Here is a 14,527-nt window from a genome sequence, read left to right as displayed (position 1 = left end):
TCTTCTTTGTTCAACAAACTCTTATTAAGTTGACAATGCTTAATGACGGCATCACGTATTACGACCATCGAGTAGCAGAAAGCAGAGTGTTGCATTTTACACTTAATCACTTAAATCATTTTTTTATTTTGATAAGCACATGCACGCGCATACGATATAATTTGCATACAAAGATACACAACACTCGACGATGGGGACACATCTTATAAACCTAACATTTCTCAGGATTTTCTCCATTATGAACTGCCTTAACAGAAATTTTACACCACGTTTACACAACGTTTACGTATGAAACGTACTGGTGTAATTTTTGTATTTTGTGTTTCAACGTGCAAGCGGCTATTCCGATCGTAATCAGAAACTAAGATGATCAATTTTATTTCTTCCCTATGTTGGAATTAGTTGTTCTTGTAGTACTTGGCGCTCCTGTCGAAATATATCTTTATTTCTTTCTATATTTTGATGAATTTTCACATTAAAGAATCCTTTTGATAATTATCTTATTTTTCAGATCGAAAAGACGAAATTTTAGAATCACAACAAGCAAATAATTTTACATAATTTCATTTTTGATGAATTATCCTCTTTTCTCTTGAAATACTAATAAGTTATTTTATAATTCTAAAAATTCTTTATTCAATAAAAATGCAACAAAAATTAATTTCTGCATTTGTATTGTTATTTATTGTCGCCAAGTAGCAGATCTCTCGTGATACCATAAAATACCACGAAAAATACTATACTAAAAGCATCATTCCAACATACGGAGAATCTTCAAAGGAATGTTCGTTTAATTATATATTTTTTTATAAAATCTATCTTCTGTTCCTTTTCCCCTCACAACTCAATGTCATATTTCCTTACTTTGCATTCACGCATATTTTCTTCGGGCATTCAATTAACAAACATGATTCCAATTAGCGTACACACAAGGTGATGTATAGTTTCTTGTAAATATGTACCGGCTGAATATCATCAGACGAAACGTGCTATAAACACAGATATGTAGATTTTTATAGAGACCGTAAGTGTGAAATAAAACAGAATTTGCGGTAATTAGTCACCATGAATGGAGAAGTGAAAGTCTTGCTCAGGCTTGTTTCTGGTACACCCCCTTCACCAACGTCCCCGCTAAGATCCTTTTTACAAGGTCATACGTGGCGAGCGGTGGAGGGGGTCTGGCCGCTATGCTTGGTCCACCTCGTGACAAACTTCCATATAGTCTGGATTATGCATTATATCCTTTATCATGTCCTTTAAGATCGGATAACGGGGAAAGATTGGATACACTTTTGAGCTATTGTATTCCTCCTGTGGGAGACAGAGCATTAGTATTATTAACATAAGGTAGGTCATGGTCTATGACAAAATAGTGAGTAATTGTAAATTTGTAAATGAAAAAATTAAAGAATTCATGACAAAAACAATTTCTGTACACGTTTATTTTTCTCCATGACAGCGAAAGATTGCTCTAGCATTTTTAATTTCTGTTCAATACAATTTAATTTTTTAAACAAAATATTCATAATTATACAGGGTGGTTGGTAACTGGTGGTACAAGCGGAAAGGGGGTGATTTTACGCGAAAAAAGAAGTCGAAAATATGGAATGAAAAACTTTTTTTAATTTTTTTTTTTTTAATTCTTTCATCGAGACAACGATCAAACAGTGAGATCCGTTAAAACGTACCGCACGCGTACCGAGCGAAAATTCACAGTCGATTTTCTCGAAAACAAAGCCTCAAACGAAAAATTGTTATTCTATATTTTCGACTTCTTTTTTCGCGTAGAATCACCTCCTTTCCGCTTGTACCACCAGTTACCAACCACCCTGTATAATAATATGTACAATATACACAATTCCTGAGTGAGTGCATTTATAATCATATCGCAGAAAAACTATACCTATTTAATTATAGCCATAAAGACTTCGTGACGAAGGTTTTTATAGAACTGGTTAATTTTCATTTGATAGTAAAGTATAAATTATTTTTTATAACATTAATTCCACCCTGTTGTGAGTTTGCGTTATTATCTAAGAAGTAAACAAATTTTAGAAGTATTGTTTTTATTATCAATCCTGTAATTGTATTGGATCTGTCATTTGCTTGGTAAGGAAAAGTTCGATAATTTCAATTTGGAAAGAATTAATGAACATTGTGATTATATTTTTATATCTAGAATAACTATTAGATTATTATCAATGTTATCACATTAAATATTTTATTTTATATTATAAAGTGAAAAGGCAGATAAAGGGGCCCTTTACCCCTTTAGTGATAACTAAATTTACATAAGAAATTTATATAAGAAACCTTTCATATGGTTCATAATATTATAATATTGTGGATGTTTATGCATTAGAATCAGTGTAAATATATTAAAAATTGAACAAGGATAGGTACATGAGGTTGCTAATGACTGTGGAAAGCAACATTAAAACGAGAAAAACAAAAAGTAGAGAAAAACAAAAGTCATGAGTTAGAGGTCAATTCAAATCATGTTGTTGTTTTGCCTCGGAGTATCAAGATCGTTAGGATACACGTAATGTAAGAATAAATAAACTCCGATCAAAACAATGTCGCCGTTACGTGCAACCGTCGAACGAAGACGAATGTGAATTTTCCGACTCTCCCCCGAGCAGTATAAACAAGCGAATGCGATCGCAAGGAAATGAGTTACAGTCAGCTGTCGATCAGTTATCAACCAGTTATCAACGAATTATCCGCGATCTAATTAACGAGTCATTAGCGATCCTATTTTACGACTTATACACTGTCTTAGCGAATCGGTTAGTACGAGCGTCTTTGTGAACATGGTCTGTATACTAATCTATCATTTTAAATATATTCGACGGTTTCAACAACGAGTAATCTCGTCCATTAAACCCCACCTCTACAGACGTTTAATTGTATTTGTAAATTATGATATACTTGGATATAAATATACAATTTTTTTATTCTAAAAAGTACGTTCCACATTTTTCTATTTTTCTAGAAGCTTTAGACTAATAAGATGTAGATTAGAATTTGTTTCAAGCAATACGTTACGGAACTGTCTGTCTAAGAAAAGCAACGCGAGAAAATCTTGATCAATCAGTGCCAGGAACTATTATTTCTTTACGAACTTTGTCAGGTTTGAAGTGAGCACTGTGGATAATGATAAATCTATGTGGGCCGCGCAGCGCTAAGTTATTCCTACTTTATTCATCTCGGTCGTACCATTTCTTCTTAAACGAAGTATCGGTATTGTGGGTACGTCATATAAAAATCTCTGACCGGCATTTTTGCATTTATAAGACAACGTGAAGAAACGTTTTTGACTTTGAACAATAGCTCCGTTGACGCAAATAAATTGTCATAATTTTACGAACAGTCATTTCTTTTCTCTGTTGAATAACTTCTTTTATAGTTACTCTGTTTGGATAATGAAGGACGAAGAAATAAAGTGGGATTTACGTATAAGATATGTATATATGTGTATTTGCATGCTAAAAACATAAGGAAGGTTCTCAAGCGAGCATGTTTTCGAACATGTTTTTCAGGAATTATTTACCAACTTATTCAGTTTCGATACATGTAAAAGAAAGAAAAAAAGACATGTGAAGCAAAGAATAATTTGGTTTACTTAGTTTATAAATACCTTTAAGTCTCGAATGAGATTTCTCAGTCCCGTGTACTTTTTCAATAATCTGTACAGGTCGTTAGTCATTTGAGTGTTCTCTGCTTCAATTTGAGCTGTTGTCATACCTATACATACAAATAAATATGATATATATGATATATATATATATATATTACCACTTATATATATATATATATATTATATATTATATATATATTATATATATATAAGAATATATACAGAGGAATAAATCGATAGAGAACAAATGTAAAACCTATTACGTTCAATGAAAAACGTATATAACGTATATGCTATTTGATGCAATGCGTAATTGACTTAATCAGTAATTTATTTTAAAGTCATATCGGGCTTTATCTTTTTATGACACGTTTAATATTTTCTATAAGAAGTTGAATCTCAATGTTTTACACATTATATGACATTTCATTCCAGTTATATTTATTTTCTTTCTATTCGCTTTATTCTACAGAATCGACTATAAGATAGATAATTTTTAACACTAAAATTGTCTTAACAATTCATGTTAAATTAATTAACAATTAAAATGACCAATTTGCAATTTTTCATAGTAATTTTTGTAGCACTATATGTATGTATGTTTATGCATTCACAACTGGGGAACTCGTGTGATTTTTTGTAAAATATATAAATAAAAACTTGCATTTTCTTGAATTGTACATAAATTTTTACACACCTTCCATTTTGATCTCTTTGGTGCAAGTTTTGCATTGTAGACGTCGGTAATAGTAGCGTTAATGGCTTTGAAAAGTATGTCGTAATTAACCATAATTTGTAATAGGTGTATTTATATTATATAGATAGTAAAAAAAAGCAATATATGTATAGTTACATACGTATAGATCTTAGGTAAGAACAGCGAAGAACTTAATTGTTTTAAAACTGTTATTCATCTATTATACTTTATTAAAATTTTATTTTAAAAACATATATTTAACAACAGAACTAAGTTAGTAAATTATTTTACTATTACCAAATGATCATGTTTGTCTTCAAATTGTAGTGTCAATTCTGATGAAATGGATGTTTGAAATGGTTTCAAGGGGGACATAATTTGACGTGATTAGTTTTTGTAAAAATATGCGTAGTGGACATATGTAGGTCAAGTTTGTTTTTTTAGATGAAATCATATATTTTTCATTACGTTAGCCGATCCAGCTCGTAATTTTGCGTAAAAAAAATAAATCTATCATAACATAGGACTATTAATTTAGCAGATAGTTTAATTTCAATTCGAATTCAATTCATAACTGGAATCACTGCGATAACTTCTCAGATATATTTTATTTATTTTTATTTTCGTAATATTTTCTAATAATCGCTACAACTTATTTTCGTAACATTTTTATTGAACTATGTTATGATATATCCAACGATATCATTGAAATCATATACATTCCGTAATTCTTTCGTGATCAGTTATCTCTTTAAAATATTTATAAATCTTTCATATAAGCATTTCGTATGATATTATATATAGATAGTAACATTATAATATAATATTATAAATTAACAATATTATTTTTATTATTAACACGTTGACCGCCACGACACCCGTATTCGGGTGTCGCTTATTTGACTACTTGCGAAGGATCGCCGTAGGTATTTGAAAAGATATTCCATAATAATAAATGGTTAATTAATAATTAATTGTAATAATAGTTGAATTGTTATAAAATAAAAATACGAAAATGGTTTATTAGAAAAATTATTTAGAATGTAAAACTTTAAAGCATTCTATACACAGCTGAGGTTGGTCGGGACAATTTGGACAATAAGTTATTGTTTTCTTCAAATTCTTTTGTGCCTTTGTTCGATCCATTCGACGTCTTTTATTTGCATAACATAGTTTGCATGCGCGTCTAATGCTTCTTCCGGAGTCATTCTTCCGAACGGCGATATTATGCTGACTCCGTCGAAGACAAGGATATTTTGTATTTTCAGAAAAACCCTAATAATTTTGCAACTAATAATTGTCTAAATATTCTAATATTTATATTTTTTCTTGTTGCAATTTTGCAAACCGTCAAAGCGTTTACAACAGAAATTCCCAAAAAGAATCGAATGGCAAGTTTTCTGTATCATTTGATCCCTTTTCTAATTGTGGTAGCATAAGAAACCATTTGGTCGGAATAATCTATACCACACTTTCCTTCGTTATATTCAACAACAGCTAGTGGTTTGAATGTTGCGAACAAATGAAACGAAAGATCATTCTTGAGACCACCACTTGAGCAATTCGCATTATTAAAATATCGATGGGAGCACCTAGCAGGGAACGCAGGGATCACTGGTATCGACGGGGATTTCTTTGAAAACACGCGTGGCAGTCAACGTGCTAAAATAGATACATTCTCGAAAAGCAAACATATGTATGTTTAGCAATTGTTCTCTAATCTATTGATTTTCAACTTTATATTTAAACACCTTATACATTGGAACAATCCATATTTGGAAAATTGATCTTCTGTAATAGAATTTCAACTCACTTTCGAGTCTTTCAATGCGTTCTCTTTTGGTATCAGCTTCCTCGGCCAGACGGGCCGAAGTTTTCACACCCTCCCCGCTTTTGTGGGTCTTTTCCATAATGGAACATGCGCGTAGAACAAAGGCAGGCACTGTTTCCTGTTTTTCCTGTTTAGGTATATCCACCAGTGTCCAGTATTGAGTCTCCAACTTGATGACGTCCTAGAAAGATAAAGTCATAGATGCCCTTGTATATTTACAAATATAGATCATTTGACATATTTTTGCGCCAACTTGTTTACTGTGACATTTAAGCATTAACTAGTTAGATAGAAACATATTAGATTTTTTATTTTAAATAAATATTTTAATATCTTAATCTGAATTAACTTCACTAACTTCATTATTACGATATTTAGTAATTAATTAGTAAAATAAAAACATATTGAATTTTCTGTTTTTGAAAAATATTATATCTTGGTTTAAAAACATTTTAATATTTTAAACTCAGTCAAAACTATTTATACATTAATACAAATATTTCTACATCAACCTCTTTATTTTGACGTTTAAAGATTAATTAACCATATATAAATGTATTACAGAAATTTTGTTTTTGAAGCATATTATACCTTAAATTTAAAAAATGTTCCAATATTTTCAGTTTGGTGGATCTCCTACTCAACATTTTTTAATAAGAAACTTTTCCATAAAATTAAAAGTTAGTAACCAAAAAATAATTTCAATTCGATGGATTTTACTTACATAAATAGAAATATATATAATATAAAATACATAATCGACAAGAGAAGCCGGGAAGTCTTTGTAAAAGATTGTAAAGAGCAAATAAAATAAGTATGGAACACGTCCAAAAAATATCTAGAAATAAAACGATAGGACGAACTAAAGATTCTTAAAGAGGAAAGGGTGAGGGTGATAAAGGAAAAGAAGGAGGAAAAACAAGAAAAAGTGGAAAGAGGATGGAAAAGCAAATTCATGAGCGATTCCTGGGGGACGAAAGAAAGAAAGAAAAGGGAGAAGCAAAGGAATGAGAAACGGGTAAGGGAAACACAGGAGGATAAAGGAAGAAAAGTGGTAGGAAATGAAGAAACACTAAACAAAGACATAGAAGAGGAAGAAGCACGGAAATCTCTGAAATTGACGAAAAAGAATAAAGCAGCAGAACAAGATGAACTTAAAGTTGAATTTTTAGGAAACCTACTCAGCAAATGGATGCCAAAATTGAGAGGACTTCTTAATGAAATAGCTAGCGAAAAACTGAGGAGAGATAAGGATTTTTCCAATAATATACATATCAAGTAAGGGACGAGGAAGTAGCTTCCAATTACAGAGGAGTCATCCTCCCGATCGTTGAATATGAGTTAATGACGATTTTAAGTTATCAACAAAGATTTTGGGAGGGAGAATCAGAAGATGACAAGATACTAAAGGAAAGTCAGGCAATCTTTTGATAAAAGAGAAGTATGCTAGATCATACATTTGTCTTAAATGGCCTAATCGATAACAAATTAAAAAAAAAAGGCAGAAAACTATATATTGCATTTAAAGATTTTAAGGTCTTCGATTTATCTGAGACAGGGAACTGATATTCAAAATGAATGGAAGTAATCAATAGGTATAAATACTTGGGGCATTGGTTATCAACGGGTAACACGTTGCATTTAAGCATTTAAGGATCACCGTATCGCAGCGAAAGTCTGAAAAACCGCGAATACAGTAGGGAGCTTGGCGAGAAGAACAGAAATTGGAGGCTTGAAAAAAAAGTTGTACTTAATAGATACACCAGTACAGGGTTCATGTATGGAGTGGAAGTACGCAGTTGGAAGAGAAGGAAGAAGAGGAAATAGAAAGGGCACAGAGAAGATGCCTGAAAATAATTCCAGGATCAAATACCAACATTCCAGAATACATATGGAGAATGGAGTCTGACGTTAGGAGAATTAAGGTATAAGTATGTAAAAGGGCAGCGAGCTATATCCTCGAGATATTACAGATAGGAGCAGGCAGATGAGCCACAATTCATCAAATTGCAGACCTCCGCAGAATTGAAAATGAAGCGCTATCAGTATAGAAAAGAGAAGTAATTGATGTAATGGAAGAAGTAGAAACTGAAACAACATAGGAGATGACAAGAAAGCAGGAAAGATTTGAAGAAGAAAAAAGAGAGCTTAAAAGAGGGTTAAAAATAAAAGAACAGGGAAGGATGATTGGAGCAAACCTGACGAGTCAAGCTATTGTGATTGGTGCAAGATAGGAATGGAAATTGAAGAATATCTGGAGGACAAAATGGTGGAAGAGAAACATAAGGAGCGGTAGCCGAGAATAAAATGTGACAATGTGGAAAGAGCAGGGAAAAAGACGTTTAGAGAGAAAAAATGTAAGGTATACAGAGAATATGGAGCACATACACAGTTGCTTGGGAATCTTAAAGAATTTCTATTAAACTACATAATACTTCTAATAGATAGATAGTACAAAATGCATAATATGGTATTGAAAAACAAAGTTTCTTGAAAAAATAAAAATAATCTTTTTTTGAAAATTTATCTACTAAATTCAAGAATTTTGGTTTAATTAAAGAAACATAATATAATTTACATTTATATAGTTTTAATAAAATATCAAAAAATATCATTTGTTTATCTACTGCAAATTGTACTTTTGTTGACATATTGATAGAAAGAAATATTTCTTTGGAAAGTGTAGATAAACACTTTCATTATTATAGTATTGCGTAAATTCTGAGAAAGGAAATACAAGGAAAAGAGTTCAGAATGAATTAGTGTCCAAAGTAATTGGCTGTTACAGAATATCCCGTCTTTTCATCTACGTATATTGACACGTTACATGAAACGAATAAAAGCAAAGAAAACCATAGCTTCTATTCGGTTCGGAAAGGTTCGGAAAAGTTCGGAAAGAAAGCTATATATATATGTATTGATTCAGACCAACTATTTTATTAGGATTCTTTCCTAATTTCAAACATAGAAATCCTTCGAATGATTCATGTCTTTTTTATCTATAAGAATATTTGTTAAAAGATTTATCGTTTCGAGTATTAGTTAGTTATCTAAATTAAGTAATATTTACTTATTTATAATACTTACTTATAAATTATACTTATCTATAATAAGTATTAACTTATTATAAATAATCAGCCATGTCACTGCGCCACGCCAGAAAAATTACTGAAAATTCTCAACACGAGAATTGATTGTAATTTTAATAAATAAAATAAATAAAAAAAAGTATTATTTGTATTTAAAAATGATTTATCGATGATGTTTTGATGATATTGTCTGTATATACATTTGTAATTGTAGGTATCAAATTATTAGGGCCGAAAGTGAATTTACATAATTAGTTGTTTAATAATTAGTACTGATGACGAATTGATTTTTAAAATATTAATTTTATTGTTGGAAATTGAACCTGAAGTTTGTATCTACGATCTTAATCAAAGTGAACTTTACACCTTTCAACTCACTTAACATATACCAGTGTTATTAGCATTCGATTGTAACGTCACTAGACAAAAAGATGTACGGAAGAGAATACGGTCAGTGGATTTCACTGGACAATTGTAGACAAAGATGTGCAACTGTGTTAGGAACGAAGTTACTTTTTGTTCGCTATATTTTCACGTACCTATATTCGTATATTATTCATATTAACGGAACCACGAAAATAATTTATTATCTCTCATAAATGTCTGGATTGCATTCGTGGTATGTACCTGTTATGAAACTAAAGATAATCCTATTAAAATGTAATGCAATCTAGATTACTAGACTTTAATAATACACTGGAAAAGTTTACTTACATTTTCTTTCATAGAAATCCTGTTTAGTCTAGTATTAATGAATAAAATCAATATTATCTAATATATGCCATTTAATAAAATTAATATTTTTTATTTAAATATTAACACTCCAACGATTCACTTCATGTCAAAAATTGATAAAATATGGTTTTTATAGTATAAATGAATATAGAAGTATCGTTAATGTTAATTATACTGATATTTGAAATCTATTAAGTAATGTTTCACGTTGAAGAGTATGTTATAAATTACGTAGAATTCATGAATACGTTAGATAACTTTGAATACTAATTTATTAATCTTTAAGAATACAATATTATAATTACCTTAATCATTAGTTTTAACAGGTTGTAACGTTGAAATACGTTACGAACTTGCTTGCTATCAGTATATTTGCACATGAGTTCAACAAGGGCACGTTTAGCGATCTCGTAGCTTCCGTCGAGGCGTATCCTTACGATTCTTAATCTTTCGTTTGTTTCAATCACCTCTTCTTTAGTTTGTCCACCTACATTAACAAATATAACAGAATATTTTTGCACATTACGTACATTCTATATATTCTTAAACCTTCAAGTTTCTTATAAATGCATAAACATCCGCAGTTTACTAATAATCCAGAAGTAATTCTACCAGTGTGAATGAAGTTCCTTAATTTTAAAATGTTTTAGTAGGCTAGTTTAATTTAACATAATTTTGCAGATATTTTTTAATGTATTCTTATTGTGTAAAATATAGGATACAAAATAAGATCAGGTTCTAAAAATTATATAACCTAATCCAAACTACTGAGTATTTCTTATAAGTCGATTATGAATGTTTATGCAAATTCATATTCTTATAAATATAATTAAATAAGTGGAGTCTAACTAGAAATCTGTATCGTTTATTAGATATTATTACAGTATTGTATTTCAAATATCTTTCCATATATAAACACTCGCAGTCTATTTATCACTTATGATTCAATTATAATAACCTTTTTTGAGGTTATACATTCCAATATATGCATGTTTTATCGAAGGAATAAGCAAGACATTAAGCCTTGCACTTTTTGAACTGTGGTCAAATATTCTTTTTCATTAATTATTAATAATAAAAACATCTTACTCTGATTTTTTGAGAAGCCATAATGCATCAGAACTACAATCAGCATTCTTAAGAATAATATTTATTATTTTGTGAGTTAATAATTTGCCCAAGTGCTATTTTGAATTTGGAAATTAATAATATTCTATAATTTTGTAATGAATAATACTTCTAAAAGTGATGATTAAACAAATATGAATATATGTTTCATTTTCGCTAAATATGACTAGTTTACAAAAATGTAAACTATTAATTTTAATATTTATTAAACAATGTATGTATGACATACATATATCTATGAGGACATACATACAATAAATAAAGCTGAAATATACAATAACACTAGTACTAGTTTAATTAAATTTCATTGATATTTACTTCCATACCTGTTCATTTATTTTTGGCCATGACTCTATATATTTGATTAATTAAAAATGTAGTAAGGGGAAATCTTATAACCTTTACTATTTCTAATTAACAATATTTTTTTATCATGTATACAATTTTTCAATTATTACTATTCATAATTTCACCTTCATACACATTAGATCTTTTGAGAAAAATCTATACGTTTAATGAATTACAAATGTAGTAAAGGAGATCTAAACAAATTTTACTATTTTTAATTAACAATATCTTATTGGTATACATAGATATATCTGATTTTGTTTTCTTAGAAAATATTGTTCTTCAAGAATGGGAACGTATATTATTCTATCACATACGTATTCTAGAAAAGTAAAGAAATCGTAGGTTTGACTTTAATGAAGTTGTTCCGTAAAAAACAATATAAATAGTACTTCTGACGCGTCGTTATACCAACTGTGGATGTAAAAGTTCCTACTTTAATTCATTCTATTCATGATCTAATAACCGACCATTTGGCACATGGCCAATACCTTATATCTAGCAGTTGGTATGAACATCTTTATCCCAATTCTCCGGCATTACTATACCGCAAACAAGTATAAGTTTTAGGAAATCGACATTTAAGATCGTGTAACTTTCCCTAGGAGTTTAAATTGTCTGGATATTAAAATTATTTGTTACTGCTGGAAGGTTACTTACTTTTAGAAAATGTTAAGGCATTACGCAGAATTAAATTTCAATTAATTTCAGAGATATGTAACGAACCATCGTATCGATACGAGATACATATCGATATAGTGCATATAAATGGAAATTAAATTTTCGTATAATAACGTAAGAACATCAAGAAAAGAAAAGTTAAAAGTAGTACATGTATTTAAAATTAATGTGAAATAATATATATGTCGGAGATGAAAGGACATCGAAGCTTCCCCTTTGGAACTTTGGAACAATCCCCTAACACGGTAATCTAGATTCTATCATAGGCGTAATTAAACAATTGTCGTCTTTCGATCCGATTATATTTGTTCGAGATTTGTGATAGTGAGCTTGGGCTCGAGGCGACAGCCAGTCGCCGAACGTAGCCGCGGTCACGGGATGAACGGTTTGTCTAACAAAGGTACGGAGTAATTCTATAGCTGTCCTTAAAAGAAATATTTGTAGCGGCACGCGACAGTAAACATTCCAACGGTTTCTGTCCCGTGGCTCGCCACACGCAGATCCTATTCTTCGGGTATGATGGTTACCAGATGCCGACGCGTCTCTACAGTACGTGATCAGCTAGCCCGAGGGCCCTTATAAATATTAAGATTTAGTTATCTAAAGTCCTTCGAACAGACAAACAGTCTTTGTCCCAACTACGGGAAGATAGGGGAGACCTATTTTTCAACGAACGGCGTCTCCCACTAGCAAATTTCCCTCGAGGGCGGCTAGCATCTTTTTCTAACCATCGATATGGAGATTGACCAATTAGCAGCAACGCCAATTTCCCTCGCCTAGCCTCGAACGAAGGCTATCCTCGACGAATCCGATGATCTCGTGTCCTTAGACACACCCCATCATAGTTTTCCTCCGCAGCATCATCGCGACGGAAAGTCATTCTCTCGTGAGGTCGTATTAGCGAGTTACTTAGTGTCTGTACGCTCGGTGGATATTCCACGTTTTAACAAAGAGCCCGACTTAGATATTGTGAGCATGTTCATCTATCATCCCGTTGACCGCGGATTCGTTATTGAACCTAGGATCATTGTCATTAGTTTCTCGAGCATCTAATTACCACGGTTACTTGTCCAATTCTATAATAATCGTATTTGCACTAGTCAATGTCTTCTCTATTGCATAACGACAACGTGTAATCCGAACGAAGATTCGTTTCACGCTCCTAACTCTAATTCTAATGTAAACCCGACATATACATAGAACGGTAACACACAATAACTGCCTTAATCCTTTGACAATGCAGTAAAATGACAAGGAGTTCAGGAATAATGTAAGAATAATCGGTACTCTATGTTTGTTCTTCTCACACGCCAATCGAAGACTGTCTTCCGTCTTTTTGTTGACATTCGCACTCACGTACATACATACACACACTCACACCCGTTCAGGAATCAACCATCGGTCGCATCTCAGCATCGATATCGGTACCTCAAAGATACTTTATATTTTTGCCGCAGTTATATTCCATTCTTAAACTCGGTATTTTCTAACACATTTTCGTCCTCGAATGCTACGCATCGCTGTCACTATTTCAATTAAACGATTTCATATGATCTTCGGCCGTGGTGATTACCGAAATTCCTTCACAATCACTCACATGAACTATCTCATACAGATCACTACGTTTAACTCTATTTATCCTATATGTCTTAAACATTTCTGTTTCAATTTGAGCTTCGGTCGAAACTGTATTCGTTCAGTAAACACTAGGTCACTTCTTTTGTATTTCCTCACTATCAAACATTTTAGATTGTACGTTTTCTTATTGTCTTCCTGCATTTTTAATAGATTTTGCTTTGCCATTACTCTCAGTTTGTCACGATTTTCCTGAAACTCTTGGATCGTCTCTTGCTCAATGTGCGTAATAATTTCCTGATCTCGTTTTTATCGCATCCGCGTACAGAATATAACCTCGGAGAACTCCGTCATACCTATACCGCGTTAGTAAATACTATTGCCACATCGTTATATCTCAGTTCTGCCCGAGCAGCCGAGCTAAACGGGCGTGTAAAACAGTGCTTCAGAGAAAGTGCGGCAAGTGGGGAAGAGAAATTTAAGAACGGTTACGCCTATAGCCAAACGGTGGAAACCCGTGTCTTCTATTAAGAAGACTAGCAAACCTACCATGGAGAATGTTGTACCAATAAAAATTATTAACAAACAAGATCAATACTACATATACAAAACAACAGATACATCAAAAACAAGTCAACCAACAAACCAAGGACAGGACTGCTCAGCCACAATTGAAGTTGACATGGAAATCAATAAAGTAACAACTCAACAGGACGAAAGCTGGAAGGTAGCCAGCTATAACAAAAAAAGAAAGATAACAGGTAATCTAGATACGGAAAAGCAGCGATGGCTGCAAGAATTAC

At 31.7% G+C, this 14,527-nt stretch overlaps 1 protein-coding gene across 1 annotated transcript in view; it reads right to left on the bottom strand.

The window, feature by feature from the left end:
* Positions 1 to 205: 205 nt before the first annotated feature.
* Positions 206 to 14,527, bottom strand: part of LOC117162476 (uncharacterized) — a 35,303-nt gene continuing 20,981 nt past the window's right edge. The window contains exons 6-9 of the mRNA XM_076621093.1: positions 10,298 to 10,479; positions 6,151 to 6,349; positions 3,641 to 3,747; positions 206 to 1,311 (exon numbers count right to left, since the gene is read on the bottom strand). Of these exons, the coding sequence (XP_076477208.1) occupies positions 1,186 to 1,311; positions 3,641 to 3,747; positions 6,151 to 6,349; positions 10,298 to 10,479 (614 nt within the window). The 3' untranslated portion in view covers positions 206 to 1,185. The remainder of the gene's footprint in view (positions 1,312 to 3,640; positions 3,748 to 6,150; positions 6,350 to 10,297; positions 10,480 to 14,527) is intronic.

This window comes from Bombus vancouverensis, chromosome 1, assembly GCF_051014615.1.
Source record: "Bombus vancouverensis nearcticus chromosome 1, iyBomVanc1_principal, whole genome shotgun sequence".
Classification (NCBI taxonomy): Eukaryota; Metazoa; Arthropoda; class Insecta; order Hymenoptera; family Apidae; genus Bombus; species Bombus vancouverensis.
This window is presented reverse-complemented; position numbering and strand designations above follow the sequence as displayed.